The 24,826-nt window shown below is 42.9% G+C and overlaps 1 protein-coding gene across 2 annotated transcripts; it reads left to right on the top strand.

The window, feature by feature from the left end:
- Nucleotides 1–2,662: 2,662 nt before the first annotated feature.
- On the top strand, nucleotides 2,663–18,880 carry LOC308412225 (ras-related protein Rab-40C). Of its 2 annotated transcripts, XM_080906401.1 has the most exons (7): nucleotides 2,663–2,941; nucleotides 3,674–3,855; nucleotides 10,206–10,266; nucleotides 13,931–13,991; nucleotides 14,065–14,142; nucleotides 17,380–17,602; nucleotides 18,103–18,880. In XM_080906401.1, the coding sequence occupies exons 2-7, from the start codon at nucleotides 3,714–3,716 to the stop codon at nucleotides 18,375–18,377; spliced, it is 840 nt and encodes a 279-aa protein (XP_080762527.1). In that variant the 5' UTR covers nucleotides 2,663–2,941; nucleotides 3,674–3,713; the 3' UTR covers nucleotides 18,378–18,880. The 2 variants fall into 2 exon arrangements, with proteins under 2 accessions (XP_080762527.1, XP_080762526.1); XM_080906400.1 differs by having other exon boundaries at nucleotides 2,663–3,855.
- Nucleotides 18,881–24,826: the final 5,946 nt, after the last annotated feature.

The following is a 24,826-nucleotide window of genomic DNA, read 5'->3' as shown; positions in this document are numbered from 1 at the left end:
TCATGCTGAGTCAGCTGGAACATCACAACATATTTTTATTGTTTTCAAACAATAAACAATGGAAAGTTTAGAAAAATAAGGTGAAAAATTATTATATCATTACATACAGTGTATATGAGTGGCAACCAAACAGCAGAGAGACTTTATACTAATGAATGTTAACTCAGCTGACATCGTTAATGTGGCACGTACTGATGATGTCATCACTGCTGCTGTCTTTGTGCTTAAATACCTCGTGGGGGAAAAAAAGACTGCTGAGGTAAAGAGAGAGTTTTATTTAAATGTCATTTCCATTACGACACTTATGCTGAAGTTTGACGTGGATACACACATGCTGGTTATTTTCTATCAGGTCCTCGAAATTTCTTCTTATTGTATTTTGAACATGTAAAAATAACAACACAAAGAGGGAAAAAAAGCACAAACAAACAATTAAATAATAATAAAGATGCTAATGATGATAAGCATAATAATAATAACATTCAAAAAGAAGTAAGAAGAAGCGTTAGCTTAATTAATCATGTCCCTTTTCACTTTTTCTTCCTGTGTATTCCCCATCATATCATAAATACTAGCTTACAATTTGCATTTGGTTTTAGAACCCCACTAACATGCCGATAGTTATACATATTTACAGATATATACAGACTTATACACACATCCTTGTGCTTTACAAAAAGCATATTTTTCAACCACTTTTTAAGCAGAGTAATTCTGGGACGTTGCTTCGGTGCATCACTCAGCGTGTTTCACAGCTTCAGTTCACACACAGAGGCAAAAACCTCTCTGCTGTTGCACAGATACAGGGATGTCTCAAAAGTAGAATATTGGGTTTGTACGACCTCCGTATCCAGTATTATGCATTATCATTATGATGTTCATTTTGTAAACTTTGGCCCCATTAGAGTAAACAAGCATGATAAAGCAGGGTATCCTGTAGCATTTATGGGGGGAAACACCCTGTAAATGACCGTAAGCTTTTCAGAATAAAAGCACAGCTGTTGAAGACGCATAGAAGACTGTTCAGTCAGTGTTTATTTCCACTGCATGAAAAGTATAAATATGATCCATCCCAGATGTAAATACACTTTAATCTCTATTTTATCTTAGATTGCCTCATTCAAGCTGTTGCTGCCAGAACACTTCATTAATTATGCGTGTAGGTGTTCTTCCTCAGGAGGCTGAGGCGAGAGATGAGTCATGGTGCTATAAAAACAGGCCTGACACACATAATCAAACACACTCTCAGCCCACTACTGTACATCACATTTCATAATATTATTCCTACCGTGGTTACACAACATGAATTATATTCTGGGAAATGGTCCAAATGTATTTTGCTCCCCTACGACAGTGAAAACTGAAAAATGATCAGTAACAGGGCAGATTATGACACTCTCCACAAACATTTCCCTTTCAGTTGTTATTGTTTTAAATACTCTTTGTTTATAGGAAATGTAAAAAACTGCGTGTTTTATGAACAGTCCAGCATTTCAGGGAGTTTTGTCTGATGAGTCACATGAAAGATTTGATGCAGTTTTTCATGTCTTTTAATCTGAGTTTAGCCTGTTTTGTCCGAAAATAATCAGAGATTAAACTGAGCCGATTGTCTTTTTTCATACAGACTGCAAGAAGGCAAACGGGATTTCCCCAAATCCCCCCATAAAAATGATCTTACACAAACATACGGAGGCCCTAAAGTGCCAATCAAATACCTAATGAATAAAAAAACAGAAAAGGATGTGAATTTTGGTGCATAAACCCAGCAACACATGATGGTGGCAGAATTACAACACATGTTATTAAATGCAGCAAGATGAACATTAACTATAAGTTACTGGATTAATTTTCCTATTTATTTACTTTGGTGTTTTTCTATTTGACCCCATTCATTTATTTGATTTTCTATTCTAAGTAACAAAACACAATAAATACACAATAAATAATATAATACTTTAAATATCTAGTGGTAGTGTCTGTTCTTATCAGACACATTTCACTGTGTGTTGTGCTTGTATGACTATGCATGTGAGAAATAAAGAATCTTGAATCTATATAATATTCCACCTTCCACTTTGTAAAAAAAATCACTTTCTGTTAAAAATATCTTATATATCTTCTCTTTATAGTTTTGCTGAACTGAATAAACAAAGAAATAAGTGGTGGAATGAAGAGAAAATATTAATACATAAATAAGTGGTACGGTGTTATTTATGCATTCATATATTTGTTTATATATTGTTTTACTCTTTAACCTAATTTCGTCCATATTCATTTTCCTATCGATTTCTTTTTCATACTGCAGTCTGCACGCACTGAAAAGAATACAGAAGTATACCGTTTATGCATTTATTTATTTCTCGTCCTTCTGCTTGTTTCCTCGGTTATTTTCTGTTTTTCTCACTGACGGGGCGCAGCTTTGATTTGATCCAGTTTATCCCACGTGATGAGAATTTTCTGCCTTTGTTCTGTTTACACTCACAGAGAAATGAATCATCTTTGTTGTGCACATTCTCTCAGCGCCATCTGCGCGGCGTTGACAGCACGCGTTGATGGGTATTTCCATTGTCCAATGGAAGCCGCGGCTCGTGTCGGCGCGGACCCAATGGGCGGGGCGATGTTGTAGGTGGGCGGGGACAGCAGAGAGCACGGATCTGTCAGCGCTGAACTCGGTCAGTCGTCGCTGTATCCGTGAGCAGCACTGAGGGGCTTTATGTGTGGTTATGACTGAGGATAATGGAGAAAAATGGAAACAGCACGGACTGAGATCACTCACAGAGATTTGGACTGGACGTAGATGCTCCGCGGCCTTTTGATTCCGCCACAGATGTGGGAATTTTCTGGATTACAGTGAAGTTACTGGAATCTTTGTCATCTCGGTCTGAAGAAAGCCATCCAGGCGGCCTGAAATCACTCGGACTCCAGCTGAAGCCCAGCCGCGGTTAGCTGCCTGTTACAAAGCAACATCGTTGTTTTATTCTGTAGAAAGTTATTCAATAAGCTAAACCTGTGCATGGCTAAAATTAGCGCTTTGGTGTCGTTATATGATTACTGTTTTAGCAGTCTGGGATAGCAGCAGCAGGGATAATAGCTAAGCTAGCTAGCGGGGCTGGGGCTAGTCTGTTGTTAGCCCGAAAGCTGCGCTGAAATGACAACAAAAAGACACCCTCCAGGTTTGAGAGTTTGATGTGTCACAAAAAAGATCTGCTTTAAAAATAAGCAACAGCTGCTAGACTTAGTTTAAAGTAAGAGCAGACAGTAATCATATTTTCTTGCAACTACAACAATCATTCCACAGCTCCAGTTACACTTTAAATATGTGCTTTAATCTTTAATCTCGCAAAGAAAAGTCTTTTGTTCTTTTTTTTAACATAATTTTAAGTTGTCAGTGCCAGTTTTTCTTCCCTCCCAAAACTATTATTGCTCTTATCTTTAAACAATGTTTTACTTTCCACAACCACATTTTTGGCAGCCAAACAGGACATTCCTCTGAGACTGTGACCCCCTTTTTCCTATTTTTTTTCTTTGCCTGAAATTAAACTACCTACAGTTTTGAAGACTGTTAGCAGGCAAAACAAAGACTCCCAGACCCGCATGCGGGACATTCATGGCATAACAGACTGTGTATCAGGGAATAGCAACGCGTAAGGGTGCTGTTTGGTTTCCCCTTCAGCTTCTTGGAGACTACTCCCTCGACCTCCATGTGAGACAGGATGGGCAGCCAGGGCAGCCCAGTGAAAAGCTACGACTACCTGCTGAAGTTCCTCCTGGTAGGAGACAGCGACGTGGGCAAAGGCGAGATCCTGGACAGCCTGCAGGATGGATCTGCAGAGTCCCCTTACGCTTACAGTAGTGGTGAGTCACTCCCACCTCAGCTGATCGGGCTCCTGCTGGCTCATCACTGAAGTCCTGAACATACAAGCTGCGCACGCCACCACCGCTGCTGCTGTGGAGAGCGTACAATGACACATTCACATACACTGAACTTCACAACACAGCAGTGAGTCAGGCGGTCATGGATGTGTGTGCGCATTGTTGTTGCACATAGTGGATAAACAATGCTTTCTCTGATGTCAGTGTAAAAACAGGTTATTATTCAGTGAGCGTAGTTCCTCTTCTTATTCCTAAACACCTTCAGCGGCGGCCAACTGTGGGGGAAAAAACAGAGCCGGCCGTGTTTTAGTTTAACAACATCATCTGTTTTTGAGCTGCTATGGAGGTCAGAAGGTCTCACCTTCAGTGTAGGAGTTCAGTGAGGTGTAACTGAAATAAATGTCTCTCTAATAGATCTCTGATCAACTAACTGCAGCTCCAGAAGTGTGAAACAGACTAAACATGAAAACATTTTTATGACTCATTCATCACCAACAGCATACATGCAAATTCCCGACACAGTGGGAAGCATTTTCAGCTGGAACTTTCCTGCACAGCTTCATCTGATGGCATTAATAAAATATAACTGAACAGGTTTCATGTATAAAATGTATTCCTAACTCTCTGTTGCACTTAGAGCATACTGTCAGACGAGTCAGTGGAAACCAGGAGTCTTTAAACAGAAACTCACAGAACGTAACCTGGGATGAAGCTAAGGTCATGACAGTGGCGCCTGTTATACTCACCTTTTTCATCCTTGTCACTGCCACAAGGCGCACTTTGGTGTCATTTTGGCCACTCGTGCCACCACAAAATACAACTTCACAACATTACTAGTGCAAAAGAACCATCCATTTATTTTCACTTAAACAAGCTGCTGTTTTTTATGTGCATTAAAGTTATATAAACATTTAACAGTGCAAATGCAAATTCCTTAATGAAAGTTTAACCAAAAGGCATCTCCAGTAGAAATGTGCTGACATATCCTGAGTTAACCATGTATAATATCCACTGAAGTTAAAAAGAGGAGCTTTGCAACATTAAACTGCAGTGTGCCAAATAAAAAAGTCAAATACATATTTTTCGGACCATAAGGTGCACGGGAATATAAGGCACATTAAGCAAAACAAAGCAGTCAGATAAATCAAACTTTATTCAGCTCATTCTTCTTGCTTCCTCCACTTCTGTACCATTGATTCATTAATGTTGAATTCTATCACAGCGGCTCTGTTCCCGTGTTGTTGCAGTATATTAATGACTAACCTCGTATTGTGGATGGATTATCTCAGTTGTTCTGACTGAAGTTTGGTCCTTTTACAGCATCCTGCCATGCGATTGCATTTGTCCCTAACCATCAGGAACCTTCACATTAACTTTTATCGAGTGGAAAAAAGTTTCACTGTTTATGTTATGCTAACATAGCTGTGTAGCTAGCGATCACGTAGCACATCATTATATACCAGCTAGCCCAACTTCAGTAACCCTACAAACGTCACTGCTGTTTAGTTTTCTGTCTTCATTTATGTTGGAAGTGATAACAGAGCTGTATGTTTATTTTTTTCAGAAATCTCTCAGTCAGAACATGCTATATCATGTTTAGGTAACTAGCGAAACTAGCGAGCTAACTTCCGCTAACGTCTAACTCCGTTAGAAGTATAGCGGGAAGGAGCGCTCAGCCGTCGGGTCTCCAGCTGTCCGTCTGTAATCAAGGTATTATACTTTTTGTGGACATGGTCAGCTGAGGGATGAGCAGTCATTCCTGTTATCCTTCTTTGAAGAGTGCCACCTGGGGCGTATACATAGTTGGTGCACTGATCCAATTTATTCTGTTTCCGATACAATGCCAGCGGCTTTGCTTCAGTATCTGCAGACACCAATTCAATACCAGGGTACATTCAATAAGCTGGTATTTCAGTCAGAAGAAGAAGAAAATGGGAGTCACGTTTTTGTCATTAGAGTCAACTTGATGTTTATTAATGAAATAAATGATAACAAGTAAAGTGAAAAATGCACTCATCTCAGTGTGAGAGTATCCCTGTTGTTATTTTTGGCCTCATTAGTTTCACGGCTCTCAGTCTCACTGCGAGTGCACCTCCTCGCACACAGAGTGGAGCAGATGGAGACTGGAGGAGTAAACTAGTATGAATCCAGCTGACGACAGCCTGTTCTGTTAATATAGGTGCTATAAAAGCTTTAAACCACCTTTAAAAACAGACAAAGTGACAAACCTTTACATTTAAAAAATCACGACCATCAAAATGCTTTAAAGCTTCACATGGAAACGAGCATTAATTATGACTAATTACCCGGTGAGAGTGCGTCTCCGGCACTGTGTCAGTCTGTTAGTCCAGCTTCAACTTTTCATTTACCTTCCAGTTCTTTGTTCCTCGCGCTAAACCCACCGTCACTTTAGAAGATAAGGAGGAAGAGAATGAGCCGGCCTGCAAGCAGCAGCGGTGATGCTGTCAAGTGAACCAGTCCATCATAATAACAACACAATGCAGGGCTGAGCTTGGTCGAGTCCTGGGGGGATATTTCATTGTTGTGCACTGAAATAAGAAAGGTTTAAGAGTCTCATTTGTCTAACTGATGCGCTGAGATGTCTTTTCAGCTTTTTTTAATTGTCTTCTCTGCTAAAGCCTGCTGTTATCAGCCATGAAGCATATCTCAGATCAGGGGAAATTATTTGAAATCCTCTTAGAAATTATTAATGCACAGCAGCTGTGCCGCTAACTAGAACTAACGTCAGCCATGTTTTGCTTCTCTTTATTGCCTCAAAGTGAAATCATTTTAAAATGTCGTTAATTACCCGACACGGCTCGAGCTTGCAAAGCAGCCTCTCTGAGACCGTGTTCCAGCAGTCTGATCATCAGGTTAACTCGTCTAGCTGCTTTTGAGGCTCCTAAATGCTGGAACAGCCTCCTCCTTCTGGCTGGTCGGCTTAGACGCAGTTCTTCCAGCATCACTGGGATATAGTTCAAAGAAATTAGACTAATGACATCCAGCAAGGATGGAAGTCATTTTGATGAATAAAAAGATTTACTTCATTTATCCCCAGATGTTTGGAAATTCCCAGATCTGGTTTTAATGTGCTCGTCACTGTTGTGACCTTCTGTCTTCTGCTTTGTTTGAACGAGAATAAGTTTAAAAAAAGGTTAAACCCTAATTCCTTATTATTCCTTGTTATCATTCAGTTCATAAGGATTGTTTGTAGAGACCCTCAGCATGAACACATGCATAGATTTGTGAACTCCAGTTATCCTCACCAGAGAAGAAGGTTGCGGTATGGATGAAACGGTGGGTTTGTGAACTGTTCGATCTATAATCGGTTTGATAATGAAAACAGTCGCCGTCTTCTCGTGCATCGCAGACATGTCTTTGTATCTTCTGTGCCGTTGATGGACGTCTGATTTGGGATCGATAAAGCACACAAACTCTAATGACAGAGCAGGAAATGTGACAGACCGGTCTATCCAGCTGGCACCCCCAAACCCGACAGCCAGCTAATCACAGCCTGAGGACAGCGTTATCCAATCAAAATCTGTCCTGATTTTCCCTTCTGAAATATTCAGGGTCCTCGCAGGCACTCTAGCCTGCCTTTGCCAGAGGGATGGAAATCAATAGCAGCGCTTCCGTCGGCACAAACATCCCCATCGAAGCTGCGATCCACTCTGCACTCCATATTTAATGAAGCTCTTTGAATTCTTTTGATCTTCCTCTCATCAAATGGGGCTGCTTCCTCTTTTACAGACTGTTTAGGAGCTGGCCTGACAGCAGGGCAGCAACAAACATTTCATCTGTCATCTGATCAGCTAGCAACAGTCCTGAGTGGATTTTTTTTGTTGTTTTTTAATGCAAAAACTGCTTCCTTCTCTAAGAAGTTGGTCCAAAACCTCAAAGCTGTTTCCTCTCTGATGGTAGAAACAGTTATGATATATACCAGGGTAGGCGTCTGTTCTTCAGTCCGTGGTCCTCCGTGTTAATTAGTTCCCAGTCCTGCAATAGGACGGGCATCGACTGCAGCTGGCAAGGGCAGCTCTGATCTGTAAGATGGAGAGAATCTCCAACTAGCAGGTGGAGAACTGGTTTATGTGCTGCTACACCGAGCTCACACTGAGCCAGCAGAGCAGACTCCACCAGCTTCAGTCCACAGTGGGACTTGGAGTTTGTCTGATTTATTTATTTATTGTTATGCTCACTGTTGTTGTTTCTGGGAAACGTCTGTTTTTCAAACTGGCTGGAAGTGAAGGGATCAAGTGGAGGAGAGGACCCCCGTCACAGCCAGGGTTTTTATCACCTGCAGCTGTTGCAGTGAAACATTTAATCTGGCTTAGAGAGGCTGAAGTGTACCCATCTCCAAACACACACACGAACTGAGGGAGGGTCTCCGTGATGCTGCTGAGTGGCAACAGGCAGCTTCATCCTGTGGCACGATTCCTGAGATGCTGGGAGATGCAGTATTTATGATCACTCTCTGATGGTGTAAAACGGAAGAAGGTTCAGGTGAAAGCAGCTGATGAACTGCGCAGCTGGTCCATCAGTGTTTTCCTGCAGTATGGTCAGGGCTGGTAATGTGATATGTCTGCAGGTTTTATAAATGACAGATGGAAGTGCGCATTAAACTGAAATATGATGCATCAAGCTGCATTTTCATTGTGTTGGACTTGTGAATGAGACAGGAGCAGTCTGCAGCATGTCGGCTTGTGTTTAGTTTCTGGTGGAAAGAGTTTAACTGCGCAGCGCTTTTAGATGAGGCGCTCTCATTTGCGACCATGTCAAAGCCTCTTCGACGCGGTCTGAGCAAAAGCTGAAAGCCTGAAGCTTCACACGTCTCTCCCACAAAGTGAGTCCGTTCCCAGAATAGAAGCAGTTTTCAGCTGAGACATTAGAGAAGCTATTGATTATCTGGGATGTCCTAAGTGCACCCTGGATATGAGGGGGAAGGAAGCGCTCGCTACGAAGCCCTGCACTCGCTCCGATTCAATTAGGCCAGCCTGAGCTCAGCACTTTAGCCCGGCAGCAGCTTGATGTTGCCGGGAAAATTGGAAGATCTTAGTAATGTGGTCCTGCTAACCGCCGGAGGCTGACACAGTAACATTTGATAGAGCTATTGTCTCTTTCATTAGTGTTAATAATGGCTGTGGATTGAAGATTCGCTGAGCTTTGCCTTAAAGGGCAGCGAGGAAAAGTGAAACTGTGGGAATGTAATGCAGGACTTGTCTGTGTGAATACTTTTACATGTTTCTGTGGTACAGTGAAGAACATTCATGAGAATTTCATGAGTTTCAAAGAGTTTTACTGAGAAACAAAGAGTCCTTATTTACAGTGTTCGCCCTTCTTATCAGAGCTCCAGGCTGACCCGTTTGTGTGCTTCTGCTCTTTAAAGGCTGAACATACCAAACACAAATAACTTCTTCCAGGAGAGGTTTGGTGGCGGTGTCTGAAGTGAGAACTTTCATTATCAAATAACCTTATAGATCCACAGTCAGGAAACATCCCTGATCATAATCCAGTCTGTGGTCAGCCTTTAGGATTATTTTAAACTGTGAATCATGCAAAGCTAATTAGACTCCAGGATAAAAACACAAAAACCATTTAGTGACACGAGAACCTGTTGAGCGAAAAGATAAACATCTTATCAGAGGTGAGAATCGGAGTATTCAGTGGCTCACCTGTGAGGCCTCAGGTGGAAGCAGGCTCAGTGCAAACCTCAGGAACATGTCCAGACGTGGCGCGGTGGGGTGGCAGGTGTAGCGGTCTGACAGGTTTGTCAGAGCAGAGCTGAACAACAAGGACAGAACAGAACGAGCTGTTAGCTGTGTGTGGCGCCGCGCCACAGTCCGCCTCCATCACAATGGCTAAACGGTAAACGTGGTGTGTAAAGGCTCGTTACAGGTCACACGCAAAAGTTTGTCACGGCATTTTGTGATGGACGGATGAAGGTGTAATGGCTAAAACGTAAACTCAGCTGAAGGATCAGGTGAAGCTTTCAGTCCCAACGTTATGGCAGCACAGCAAAGCGTTAAACTGCCACCTGATTATTTAGGAGTTGATATTTTCTGTTATGCAACTGAAGCCATATGAAATACACTGTTTAGATATAGAATCAGAGCCATGAAAGAGCGGCGTTGTGTTTGTTATCATTCCTAAACACGTGGTTGGGACATTTTTAAAGAACGTCACGGTCGTCTGCGTCGTGTTTCAAGTGTTCATGGTGATGATGAGTCACTTCCTCCAGCCTCTCTCTGACTGAGTATTGTACTTGATTGATTTTTATCGTTTTCTGTGCTTCTATCTCCCTAATGTCCATCTCTCGCTCTCCTCTTGTCCAGGTATCGACTACAAAACCACCACTATTCTCCTGGACGGCAGGAGAGTGAAGCTGGAGCTGTGGTAAGGACACGGTTTTATTTTTGTATTTTTTCTTGCATCCACTCTAAAATCCTGCAGTATGTGTCTGTGGCCTGAAGCCAGAGTTTGGTCACATTAAAGCAGAAATGGAGCATGCCTTTGGTTTAGTGAGGAATGGGAAAAGTTTTTATTGATAGCAGTTTTTTTTTTCTTTCTGTTTTCTGTGTTTGGAAAAACAGTTTTATTGTCTCTAAGTCTGAACACAGAGTTGGAGGGAATGAAGAGAAGAAGTGAGGCATGTGACTCAGTTACTGTTTATGTAGCTCGTTTAAAAGCAACAGGAGATGAGCCGAAGTGAGGGGAGCAAAGGCAGATTAACATTTAAGGGAATGTTTTTAAATTTGTAAAAATGAACAAATAGAAGAAGATTATATTAAACAGATTAAGTTTAAACTGGAGTAAAAACAGACTTTAACGATGGGTCTGAAAGTAAAGACTCTAAACTTACAACAGCAGGGACGAGGCCAAACATCATCTGTACAAACTGTGAGTCACCTGTGGCGCTCCACACCATGCAAAGCATCACACGCTCTGTGGCTAGCATCATCACGCCTGTACAGAGAGTGGGTCAGTAATAAGTGGACTGGATTACAGCCTCTGTGTCAAAGTACTGCAGAACCGTCTTCCACCTCGCTTTGTTTACAACAGCACAGAAACTAGCAGACCACAGAGAACGGGCGCTAACGTGAAGCTGCACAATCAAACCAAAGCCAATGAATAGCTAGCAGCCTCCAGGAGAGAGGCAGTTCAGGAGGAAACCAGCTCGCATCAACTCCCATACAGGTGAAGTCATTTCCTTAGGAGGAAGTAAACAGCACCTCCACCTGCCAGTAGATGGTCCAGTAGATGTTTCTGAAGATAAAGAGGAATCTCACTGCAATGAAGACAGCTTTACTGGCACTACAGTCAGATCTGTTTCCCACGCTGAGTTTTTTCTTATCATCTTCCGTGTCTCAGCCCTTCTGTCACGTGCCCGTACTTTCAGCTCACAGCTTTCATAACTGCCATGATTTTAAAGCTGCGAGGTGCACGTGCACGGTCTCTTTGCACGCTGTCATGCCGGTGACGTAATCCTGTATCTGTGGAGTCGCAGCAGATTCACGTATTTGTCTGCAGTGCTAGGCGAGGCCTGTTTGGTGGAAGTAGGGCAAGGAATTCGACTCCTGAGGGGGGAACCGACGCCTCGTCTTCTGTGTGAAGAAAGAAGTTTGAAGGCAGCTGCGTGATGCAGGATCTTTATTTTGCTGCCTCAGTCTCGCCTCCTCTCCTCGCTGTTTTACAGTGTCAATATCCCGCTCTTCCTCTTCCTCTTTTTTTTTTCCTTCATCCTCAGCGTCCTTTTTTTTCCTGTGTGGTGACTCGGGCTCCTCTGAGTCTCTGGGTTGGAAAACAGCAGATGCTGAAAACTTCTGGGATTATTATTACCATCAAATCCACGATAAGACCAAAAGCACAACATGAAATTGTTTCACCTAACAAGAATCACTTTGTTATTCTGAGGCTCCATGTTGTCCATTGTTTACATGTCCCCTCATTAGTTTACTGTGACTCAAGCCCACATACGCCGTCCTGGTGCCACGAATGCTCACCGGAGCACCAGACGTGGATTAATCTGCTGCTGAAAATAGTCCCCAACAAGCACAGGGACTATTTTCCTTGGGAAAACCATCAGCATGCAGCTGTTTTATGAACATTTGGGATTTTTTTAGAAGCACTTCAGTAAGGATGCAGTTCGTGAAGTTGGAGGTGTGCAGGCGTAAAGAAGCCAGAAAATGTTTGTTTTCTGGTACGCTGCACAACAGATGATCCTCTCAGACGGCAGCGCGCGTAGATGGACTGATGCTGCTTGGAAAAGCAGAGCAGCTGTTTTTTAAACCTGAAAAAAGAGATTTTATTCTCATTCCATGTGTCAATCCGGTTTGCATAAATCTGAGAATCATGAGTTCTCTGGTGTGTACAGCTCTGTGTGAGACTCACGTCTGACCTGCAGAGTATCTGAATAAATAAGTTACTGTGTTGGAGAATAAACCAGTCAGAACTATAAAGTGATTCTGAGTTTGAGCCAAACCCACAGCCTGCACTGATTATATGTCATTTAAACTGCCTTGAGTCTATTGTTATCTTGTGCCCACGGCTCAGACGTCCTTAGATTTACCATATTTTAAGTCTGTGTGCATGCAGTTGTAGGAATGTGCAGTCCTGCTGCCGCTCGCTGTAGTAGGAACTTCCTCACAGACACTTCACACAGTGGTGGGTTGGAAATGCAGTGTGTGAGATACAGCGAACGTCACAGGTTTAGATGCAAACAAAGACCCAGTCTGACCACAGACTGGGTCTAAACACTGAAGCCCCCACCACCATCGTCGTTACCGTCTGGCTGTCTTTTATTTATATATTGAACCCATGTTTGGATGACAGGGAGCCGTAAATGCACTGATAGTTTTATTATGCTTTTCTACTTTTACTGCTTCTGCACTACAAGCCACGTTCAAGAGCTCACACACACCTTAATGCAGCACTTTCTTCCCTGCTTTTAAGAGCCTGTTCTGTGTCACTCACACTTCAAATCGGCGCATCAGGAGCAATTTAGGATTGATCGTCTTGCCCGGGGACGCGTCTGTATGAGGACTGAGAGAGCTGGAGGTCGGATCTGACCTTCCTGCCGGCATCGGCTCGTTGAGCAGTCTGTTAGCACAGTACAGCCGTGTTATTTGTTAGATAATGAGTATAGTTAACCAGGTGGATTCATCCCCAGTGTAGTTGTTATTGAAGCATTAAATTTGCTTCTGATTTCCAGCTGAAGTTTGGGAGCTGTTTTATAATGCGTCCCTGTGGAAGTCTTGTTGGGCACGCACTCCATTCTGGGGTTTGTGTCATAACAGTAACTCCTTTCTAACATCAGGTGAAAGAGGAGAAAAATGCCGGCGCGTCGATGTAGAACTCGTGCTTGTGGAGGGGAAGGGTCCGGGCGTGAAACAATGGGAAAGACATTTTTTCCCCCAGAGTAATCTCCAGGCAGAGAACTTGGAGTGGATGTCATCACCCTGGAATGCAGAGTGAAGGGAAAACTCGAATCTTCTCAAAACTTAAAGTGCAATTGTGAAAAAGCCTGAGAGAGATCCAAACAGCCGTTCCCTCAGAGCTCCGTGACCCATTTAAACTTTGGTGCGCTCAGAAGTATTTTACCAGGAAACCATCAAAGTAGGCGGGACCTTTCACTCTTTAAGATGGTTTCAAAATCACTTCAGTGGTGGAAAAAAGTGCAGTCGTTTACTCATTTTATAAAAAATACTTAAAGCGACTCACAACCAAAGACCAAAGCACTCTTATCTTTGATCAAGTTGCACGTTTTGATATAAATTTGTGGCATTTGCGGCAGATCATGGAGGGTTTGGGTCAGAGCGCGAGCAGGCTGAAAGTGTTGTAGATAGAGGGATGAAGGGGATTGAGTTGCATGTTTTTGCCTCAGTTTGGAGGACCATCGCTGGCTCTGCTGAATCTGAAACCCCCAAAAAGAAGTCGGCTCAGATTTCCGTCCTGTTGGCTGAAGCCTGCTGCTTTGTGCTGTTTACCCCGAAAGCAGAAGAAGGATTTATCTGCTTGCAGCTGCACAGACCTGAGTGTTTAATGTGCTGCCTTTCCTCAGGGACACCTCGGGACAGGGCAGGTTCTGCACCATCTTTCGCTCGTACTCCCGCGGAGCTCAGGTGAGGAGCAAACAGCTGCATTCATTTAAATGCTGCTGGAGTTTGCACGCTGACATCGTTTGTCTCTCTTCAGGGGATCCTGCTGGTGTATGACATCACCAACAGGTGGTCCTTCGACGGCATCGACAGGTGGATCAGAGAGATCGATGAGGTGAGCGTTTGAGAGTTTGGCTTTGTTTCTAATGAATCCAGTCTGACCATGTGACCTACACCTGAGTTATTCTCTGCATTAGCATAAAGAGTTTGCACACACTTTGAGCCTGGTTTCTTTTCTACATCATGTCCTGCTGTGTTTAAAATGATTATTTAGTTTTAATTGATGCTCTTACTTTGATTTCAGATGTAAACAGGTGAGTTATAAAAACATTCTCCTCCTGTACTGTTGTTATGAAGGAGAAATTATCTGTAGAGACAAAACCGTTTCTGTGTCAGGCTGTAAACATGTTTATTTCTGTCGGGAGTCTCTGGGGAGTGACTAACTGCTGGAGCCTCTGCTGGACGTTAGAGGAACTGCAGCCTTTCTTGGCCGAGTCCTTTATAGAGATTCCTATAAACAAGCCGTAACACAAACCAGTGAACATCAGAGGAAAAAGGATAAAAAATAATATATGAACATCTAAACATATATTCAGGCAAATCTGGTGCAACATTTGTTGCAGAAAATTGGTGATCAAATATTTGAATGTAATCAGTTTACAGCCAGCAAACTGTCATCAGTTGTCATCTGTTTATGTTTCACCTTCCAGAGATTCTTGAGTCGACTATCTCGTTTTTATTTCTGTCCTTAAAAGTGTTTAATTCTGTGGAGGTGGAGCAGGAAAGGCCAAACGGGAACGCACATTCCAAAGGCCAAAATTACCAACACACACACACACAGACAAAGAGGACATCCTCTTTGTTTCCAAATCAGCAGGAAGGACACACACATACAAAGTAACTCACTGCTTACTCATATATGTTTTCTCAGCATCGAAGTTAAAGTGTAAGATTTAACTAATCTAAGATAATCCCTGCAAGATGAAAGATAAAATCTAATGCTGCAGGAACAGAAGAGGAAAGAAAAAACTGTAACACAGCAAAGTGTGCAGGGATGATGATGCAGCAGGTCCCTAATGACGGACGTTCAGCTTTAAAAAGTTTGAAATATTCAGATTTCCTGAAAGTCTGCAGTGCGTCTAATGCAAGTCCTGAAACCCCCAAATCTGTGATGCCTACAGCTACCAGAGTAGTTATGATAACGTTGTAGACCAATCAGCTCCTGTGCTGTGTGGATTTGCAACTTCTGGGTATGAAAAACAAAAACAAGCTTCTGTTCTGGCTCAGTCAGTCAGCATTTCCTGTTTGAAGCTTTAAATGTTTATATACATAAATCAGTACATATTAAAGACAGGAAATACTTTTAACAGTTCATCTGAGTGCTGTTTGAGTCTCATTTGCACCAAAAAGCACCGGGTCTAATGAAAAGTCACAGCCTTTAACTTTTGGCCGTGACCACATTCTTAAGAACTGCACAACAGATGCTGACACATAATTTTTCTGAATCCTCTGCTGTGCTTCTGTCTCCTTACAACAGTATTGTCATTTCATCTCATTTTCCCTTTTTTAAAAACTGATCTCAGATTAGAGGTGATAATGACTCACATTTCTGTCCTTCTTCTCCTGTTGATTAATGAGAACCGTTCTGGTCAAATAACCTCATCAATGAAATTTAAATCCTGCTGCTGTGAGGATACTAATACTATTACTAAATTGCACACATCATGATTTGCACAGCCAGCAGAAAATCTGTGAATTCAGCCGCAAGACGAGACACGATCAGCCTGCGAGGATGAATCCGATGCATCTGCCACTAAATGTGGTTAAAGAGCGGAGAAAAGTCCCAGAAGGTTTCAATGTGATTGTATTTGCAACGATAGGGCAAAATGAGATAATCTCACAATGGTAAAGAGTCCTTCTAAGATGGTTATCACTCCTGAGTCAGTTTGATTTTAAAATTTTCAAGCATAATGTTTTGAGCTGTCCAGCTAACAAACAGAGAAACTGAACCAATCACCTTCTTCTTCTTTTTCTCTGTAGTAGTAGTGTTCTTTATTTTAACAGGTCAGTTTTGAGATCTAATTTTAAGGGACACCGACACTTAAGAAAAGGATGTGCAAAAGGGGAAAGACAAATACATGTTCCAGTGTTTTTGTTGCTCACTTATAGGTTTGCAAAGTATTTAAATCCAGTTTTCAGTGTGAGTAAAACGTCCAACTAATGTTAGAAGTGTCCTGTGACCAGACAGTGTTATTATATTTAAACGCAACAGCAGGGGCTCAGATGTAAGATGAAGTAGTCTTATAAATAAACATCATGCAGTGCTGCTAAGCAGGACCATCTGGCTTCTTCATATACAGTACAGTAATAATATCACCATCACAGAGAAATTTGTAGGTTGCCAGTGGCATATGAGATGGTGTTTCTAATAGTGGAAAACACCTAAAGACGATGGCGACAGGATGTGCCAAACATGAATACAAACATCATCGCCACAATCAAGTCCAGATAAATTTTAGATTGTGGAATGATCTTACAACCTCGGAAAAGGGGAAAAAGATGTATTTCTTTAGCAAAATCCAACTTAATCTTCAGTTTTCTTGGTAGGTGTTCCACATGAGTCAGTGTGGTATCGACTCTGAGTCCGAGGTCTTTACACCAATCAAATTTTTACATTTTAATACCATGAAGGGTTTGAGTATAGACCAAATTATGGTTTTTAGTGACCTCACCAATAACGTGATTAGTTTTATCGTAGTTTAGAACACATTTACATTTGCTGAAATATTTCTTTAATGTATCAGCAGGCTGTAGTTTTGCAGTCATCAGGATAAGGGAAGATCCAGTGGTATATAACGCAGTGTCATCTGCGTAAAAATGTGCATTCGTTTTTGAGTCAAAGATGTAATAGAGTAAATAAAAGAGGTCCAAGAATACTTCCCTGTGGAACACCTGTACTAATGACATCCATCCAGAGTCTGAAATAGTTACAGAAGTTTTATATACGTGAATAGCTGAGTACTTTTAAATAATATGATAAATAAAAGAGGACCAAGAATAGGTCCCTGTGGAACACCTGTACCAATGGCAAAGGTAGATGACGTCATTGGAGGTGGTCTGAGTGTGAAAAGTGAGCAGAAACTCTGAGAAGAAACAGATTAGTGGTGACGGTCACTGCAGTCATGTTTCATTCAGTTTGCAGAACAGACTGGGATGAATTAGAGAGAGGTACGCGCTGCATGCTGACGTCCTGTGCTTAACTTGCAAAACCCCTTTTTACTTTCAGGGACTTAAAGTTGCAAAAAGCACCAATAATCCAATTCAAACATCATCTCACTTTTTTTTCTCCCAGCATGCCCCAGGCGTGCCTCGGATCCTCGTGGGTAACCGTTTACATCTGGCTTTCAAGCGGCAAGTTCCCACCGAGCAGGCGAGGGCGTACGCCGAGAAGAATGGCATGACCTTCTTTGAAGTGAGCCCGCTGTGCAACTTCAACGTCATCGAGTCGTTCACGGAGCTGTCGCGCATCGTCCTCATGAGGCATGGCATGGAGAAGTTCTGGAGGCCCAACAGAGGTGGGTGGATGTGGAGCTGGGGTCATCAAAGTGAGGAAAGATGGGTTGTTAAACTGCACTTAAACTGGATTTTCACTACCGCCGAGAGCAAGAGAAAATGAGTCTGTGAAGCACTGTGGAGCCCATCAGCAGATGGATGTCATATCGCCACACAAGCTCAAACTAATTAATTTGAGCTCATTCCTGTCATCGCTCTGTCTCCTTCGTGTGTAATTACAGTATAAAGCAGTGGGAAGTGATGTCCTGCACGTCCTTTGAGACTTTATAGAGAACAGAGTCGGGCTCAGTGTGCTGAAACTCGCCTCTTTCAGTCTGAGCTTCCTCCTGTGTGTCAGTCCTCAGTTTATTCGAGGCAATAAGAGTCGAAAGAGGTCTGATTTCTCTAGTTTTGTTACAATCTGTTCATAAATCGGTAATAAAAAGCATTTATCTAAAACCTGACATTTTCCCTTAACGGATGTTTGACGGTAACCTCGTCTCTGTGCCCTCCCTCTCTGCAGTCTTCAGCCTGCAGGACCTCTGCTGCAGAGCCATCGTGTCCTGCACGCCGGTCCACCTCATCGATAAGCTCCCGCTGCCCGTCGCAATCAAGTCCCACCTCAAGTCCTTCTCCATGGCCAACGGAATGAATGCCGTCATGATGCACGGACGCTCCTACTCGCTGGCCAACCCAGCCGGCGGCTCCAAAGGCAACAGCCTGAAGCGCTCCAAGTCTATCCGTCCGCCGCAGAGCCCACCGCAGAACTGCACCCGCAGCAACTGTAAGATCTCCTAACAAGCGCCGCTCCCCGGATCGCAGCTTGGAGCGGGCGTGGGATCAGGAGACAGATGTGCAGGGTGTCGTTAGCTGGAGGAAATCCCTGAACCCGAAGAGCAGGAATGATGGATAAAGGGATGCATGAGCGCTACCTCCCACCTACACGAGGTCATGTTTCAAGTGTTTAATGTTCTTTGCAGGTGAAGGGGGAGGGGTTCGAATGGTGCCTCAGGAAATTTAGAGAGTAACTACAAATGTTTTGATCTTATTTACACTAAAACAAGAGGAAAAGACTCCAGAAACTCCTCCCTGCTGGAGAGGCTACTACATGAACAGAGATCCCTCACCAACGCATATTTCGTTACTCTACATGATGCACGCCGCTCAGTGTCTGTGCATCACCGCAGCCTTCACTCTCACATCTTTCCTGTTTCCTTTTTCTGTCCACACCTCCGTTATTTTTTGTTCTATGACTGATAAGCTAACCATCAAAACACTAGAAAGGATCAGTCGCTTTTTGTCAGCACACGTGTTTTAAAGTGATTTTATATTATAAATCCACAGAGGTTTAGAGGCCCCACCCCCCCAACAAACCCCTGGAGGACCCGGCCCGAGCCGAGTCCAGACTTGTTAGTGTGCCTTGAGCCCAAGTGAACGAGCATGCAGCAGATAGATCGCTAAAAGCACAACAGTAACCATGAATTAGAAAGAGTTTCCTATTTTTAGTTTGCAGTCCCTTCAGCTTCTGATCTTCTGATGGACTCCATTTGTCGCTTAAATGCAGCCAAATGTGATGAATTATACTGAGGAATTTATTTTAAACACGCTTTTTATATACATTTTTTTTAAGGAAAATGTGTTTGTTGTTCAATATTTCACATGTGACAGTCAGCCAATCAAATGTACAAACCCAAACTGAAGTTTTCAGACAGGTGGAAATGTGCTTGGGACTATTTTCAGTGGAGGAGTGATCCACATTTGGTGTTCTAGTGTGGAGTGTGGTTATGTGTCAGTGGTGCATCTGTTTTCTTTTTCATCCGAGAGCTTCAGCGACTTGATTTTCCCCCCACTCCTTCCTGACATCGTGCTTTTCAGATTTCACGCCTCACCTGTCGTGTCGCACCTTTCTAACTCAGCAGAGTCTCGTCTGCGCTCACCTGCTGCTTCTCTGACAACGTGCCGCCGATCCAGACTCGCCTCGAAGCGATGCTCCACCCAAACGTGTTGGTAACGGAGCAGATAGTGACACTGCTGCAGTCCATTAATCCATGTGTTGGTTTCACTGAAAACAGCAACGTACGATAAGTTCAGCACGTTTAATGAAGCCTTCACATTCTGAATGTTTTCAGAGTTATCGCATCTTGAAGTACATCAGGGTGGATTAAGAACATTATACATGCGTCTCCTCACACTCGTGCACAAACTGTGACGCTGGGAGTGGGTTTAAAACCGATTCGTTTGCATTTTTTAACAGAGCTTCAACATCTTTTTAAGCCCTGGAAGTTTCACATGGATATGTCAGCTGTGACGGATCAAAAAATGCAGAATAACTGCAAATTTGGACCCTTTCCCATGTAATTAGAGGGCCTGTAACTCTGAAGATATTCATGTGTGATGGTAAAATTTTGCTTGGCTTCATTAAATAAACTAAAGTTATTGAACATAAAAAATTCAGCTGATTCTGAGAGACCCAGAGACGAGGGACTGAGTGATTTTTCATTAAATAATGCTGCTTTTCTGGGGTTTTATTGCATTTTAAACAGATTATTTGTGGTTTTTCGCTCTTTTATGACTCAATCGTCAGCTGAACCTCTAAATTGAGCACAAAGAAGTGAAGCAAATATATGGTGTCACCCTAATGGCTGCAGTGTCACAGTTGATCACTGATTAATAAAACCCAAATCACACTAACTTTGCTGAAAGATGTTCCAGCTGTCATTGAATTTCTCAGATTTTCACTGCAAAAAGTTCAAATTGAATGAACTTAAAGTCATAGAAGACAAAGAAAACCGGCCGATCGTGCAGATTTGAAAACTGCAAACTGTTAATTAGGAGCCAGAAGTAGCACAGAGGAAATCTCCACAGTGTTTTTGTGCTCAGATCTGAACGCGTGGGCAGAGAGCCTCAGCACGCAGCTTTTCGTTGGCCTAAAATGCAGTTTGAAGTTTCCCAACACGGCGCTGAAGCATCGGGGTGCTGTTTCCGATTAAAATGATCATATTTACTGTGATGAAGCTTGGCTCTGTCTGAAACGGTCCTGAAGCTCTGCTGCGACATGATTGGCTCACGTGTTTATGTTTTGGTTGCTGATTGGTGATTTTGGTGGATCGGCGATCACTCGGGCTTCGCTGAGTGTCGCGCCCGCTCTTTGTGTAACAACATGTTTGGTTTTATTTTCACGAGTTTAACCCGAGCACAGCTGCTGCTCTTCATTGGGTGGCGAGTCATTGTAACCATCCGGTCACATCTTTAACCCACACAGTCCCCTCAGCTGTTAGCTTACTGCGCTCCTGTGACTGCTGTAGCTGCGGGCGTCCCGCACGTCTGTCTGCGGAGGTGTTTCCATACGCTTCAGTCTGCCTGAGCTCTCGTGGGGAGAGGCAGCGACGCCCGAGACTTTCTGAAGCTGTTGATGATGTGACAGTTGAAGTTCTGATGAGGGCAAACAGGAAACCAGTCGCAGCGGCTGGTCAGGCTCGTGTTGCAGTGGAAACTTTCCAGTATTGATAGTAAACAGTGACCCGTGTTTATCGGAGCGCTCTGAATGTCACTCGCTGTCTTTCATAACCAACTCTCAGAGCAAAGTGTCAGCCGACAGGAACATTTTCATTTTAATCGACTCGTTTCACTTTTTGAGACGTCGCACAGAGCAGAACATTAATCGGGAGATGTTAAAAATCTAAAAAGCCTTTCTCTCAGTGGAAGCATAAACAGTTTCATTTCATTTCAGGATGCTTAACTTCCTTTTTTATGCTGTTTGCAATTTTTTATTCTGTGGTTTGCGTCACATTTCAGAGAAAATCAATAATGTGTTTTTGATAAACTGCGACCAAATCAGTTTCCGCCCACTCAGAGTCTCAATCTGAAGATAAAATCTCGCCTTCATTTCCGTCACAACCATCAGCTCCTTTCACGAGTGACAAAAACTGCAGTAGTTAATAATTTAGACCCAGAAGGAGTCGGAGTTAGAAGACGACCGCGGTGTCAAATGTAGAAAAAAGCAGACGTGTGGCCGCGTATCGCACACGTCTGCTGGGATAACTTTTTAACTTTGCACGGCGTCATTAAATAAACCACTCAGCAGAAATCAGCTGACTCTGAGGGGGTCAGAGGTCAGGTGGGAGCGAGCTGCAGGTCCTTTCAGAGGACTGAAGCACAGACGTGTGTTCAGGATGTCTGCTGCTGGTTTTCCTGATGTTTGAAATACAAAACACAGCAGACTGCGTTTAAACGTGAGCTCTTGATAATTGAATTAAGCTGCGACCACGAGGGTGGAATTAAATGACCGTCCGCCTCGTGTTTGCCGTCCGTGTTCCCGCCCTGCTCGTCCTCCTGTCAGCGCAGCGTCGGCCTCCGTGCGCGAGCGGCCGCTCGTGTAGAAACGAGCCGGAACACGTGAAGTCTTCCGAGTCGCTGCGTTCTAAACTCCTCCGACTGGATCTCCCACGGGAACCAAAGCAGCAGGTCTTCTTCTCTCTCTGCCTCTGATCTGCACCGCCGCCTCCGCACGCTGTCCCATGATTCATAGCTGCTGAATAATAGATGCTCCTTTCATAGATCTCTGAAGAGCTTCATCTCTGTCTCTTTCTTCCTCTCTGCTCGCTGCGTGGTTTGTTTCCTCCTCAGTTTCTGCTTCTGCCTTCTTTTCCTTCGTTTTTTCTCTGCGCTTCGTTCCAGGTTTTGTGGCGTCTCTTCAGGCGGTCGGTTTTGTTTTGTCTCCTTTCTAACCTTTAATGATGCCCGCCACTGATCCAGAGTCAGATTATTCCTCCACCACACACATTAACTGTAGTTCCAGCAGCACCCTCAGGACCAGCCTAATGTTCTCTAAGAATAGCCAAACCATGAGATGAGTCTTGTTTATGGTGGTTTAATGTTCACTGATCTCAGCCCAGTAAACAGCATCTGTGCTCGGCCTCTCACTGAAAGTGTTTTAGTGCAAAGCTTCTAAAAATAGAAGCTCGATCGGGCTGAATGCTGTTCATCTAAAATAACGCACAAGTCACCTGAAAGGTCAAATAAAGAAGAGTCAGAGTTTAAGTTCTCGATAAACTGCAGAGATATGAGTCGCTGATTAAAGGAGAAACATGACGTAGATTTACAGCTGACCTGTTCAGCTCGTTTCCAGCTCCCTCAGAGCAGCTTTGCATGATTCACAGTTCAGAATAACCCTTCTTTATCTGAAACCGAGCCTCTGTGCAGCCCCTCAGCTCATCCTCTGCCTGAAACAGAGTAATTTAGCTCCTCCCTGTTTAAACCAGCTTTCTTCTGATTGGCTACCACGTGCAATTGGATGGTCTGAGATACAATATTAGGCATGTCCACTCTCTGTGACATCATTTTACTAACTTTAATGTGAATTAAGATGATTCATTTTAAATGTTTTTGTGTTTTCAGTCCTAAAAATTTCGACATACCCCTCATTTCATGCAGGATTGTAAACTACACTTAAAGCACTCTGCATGTTTCTGTTATAATGCCAGACTTCTATATTAAACATGTCTATTGGTTCTAATAATGAGGCAACAATATGTAAATGTAACCCTGTTAAGCCAAAGTTCAGCCTCTTTTTGCTCTGATTAAGGTTTAGAGAAGCAGATTTCTTCATCCCGTCCTTTCTGCAGACAGCACAGCTCACAAATACTTAAAACGGCCCCTCAGCAGTCGTCCAGACTTTAGCCAGTCAGAAGAAGGTTCAGGAAGGTGGGTGCCTTTAAGCAACGGGATGAAAGTCAGCTTGTTTGACAGAAAGGCCGGGCGGCGATAAATAAGGTCATTCCTGATCTGCAAGTCATGCGGCGCTGCTCTGATGGAGTCCCAGGATAAGATAAGATACCTTTATTAGTACCACGAGTGGGAAATTTCATGTTAAGGCTGCCGACCTATTGCACACTATGGAAGATACATGTAAATAATTGGAGGAACTTTTACGTTTGACGCACAGCTGAATAAAAGGAAATCAGCAGTGATGATCACATGGTTTTTAGTAAACGTGCAGAAACTCTCGTAGTCACAACAACAGGAAGTGAAGAAACTGTCCTCCTGATGAGGAGCCTGTGAGCTTGGTTCAGCAGTTTTCTTCTCCTGCAGTTTTCACACGTATTTTAAACGTTTGTTACGGAAGTTCATGAATGGAAAAACACTCTCACCATCAGGTTTCATCTCTTGCCAACATTTTTAGGTTTTTAGCTTCTCCCACTCTGAGGCTTTTATTTTCTCGACATCAGCACAACAAACCTCGTGTGTTGTTGTGTTTGTTCATCCAGCCACAGTTTTTTATTTGAATAACCACAAAAACGTTCAGAGGATTGTGGGAATGTTTGTAACAGCAAGAAGAAAAATGACCAGTAAAACACTACTCCTGTCGTTTTGGCTGAAGCTGCTGAGCGCGCGCGCGTGTGTGTGTGTGTGTGTGTGTGTGTGTGTGTGTGTGTGTGAGAGAGTGAGTGTGTGAGAGTGAGTGTGAGAGAGTGAGTGTGAGAGAGAGGTAATGATCTTTAAACATCAAGCTGAACATTTTTCTTTCTTGTTTTTAAATTATTGATTGTACAGTTTAAGGCGATGTGTATGAAGATTTTTCACAATAAAAGTATTGAATGTTGATGTCAACCTGTCTCAGGATTTTGTTTATTTTACAGCCCAAAAGATAAACACCTCAAAAAAATAAATAATTATAAATCATTTCATGCACATAAAACATGAGCACAGTCCATGAATCAGTGTTTTATTAGAGAAGGCTGCCATCTAGTGGATGGTTGTGTTGCTTTAGTTTGAAAAGAAGTCCAACCGGAAGTATTTAGACTGCAGTTGGAAGTGTTTTACAAGAATAAAATCATTTAGATTACATTTATCTGTATGGTAAGATTGATTGATTAAAAACCAAATTATGTTCAGAGGTGATTCAGAATTATTTCAGAATAAAGTAGATAAAACGTCTCAGTTTAGTATATAAAAGTCTGTGGTCTAAAAAGCAAGTACAATCTTCCAAAATCTAGTATTTACTTTTTGGGTTAATTAAAATGTGTTTTTAGCATTAGAGCAGGGGTGGGCAACTCCAGGCCTTGAGGGCCGGTGTCCTGCGGGTTTTAGATCTAACCCTGGGTCAACACACCTGAATCAAATGATTAGTTCATTACCAGGCCTCTGGAGAACTTCAAGACATGTTGAGGAGCTAATTTAGCCATTTAAATCAGCTGTGTTGGATCAAGGACACATCTAAAACCTGCAGGACACCGGCTCTCGAGGCC

Source organism: Rhamphochromis sp. 'chilingali', assembly GCF_963969265.1.
Source record: "Rhamphochromis sp. 'chilingali' genome assembly, chromosome: 15".
NCBI lineage: Eukaryota > Metazoa > Chordata > Actinopteri > Cichliformes > Cichlidae > Rhamphochromis > Rhamphochromis sp. 'chilingali'.
The sequence above is the reverse complement of the archived record's forward strand: the minus strand, read 5'-3'. Positions and strand labels throughout refer to the sequence as shown.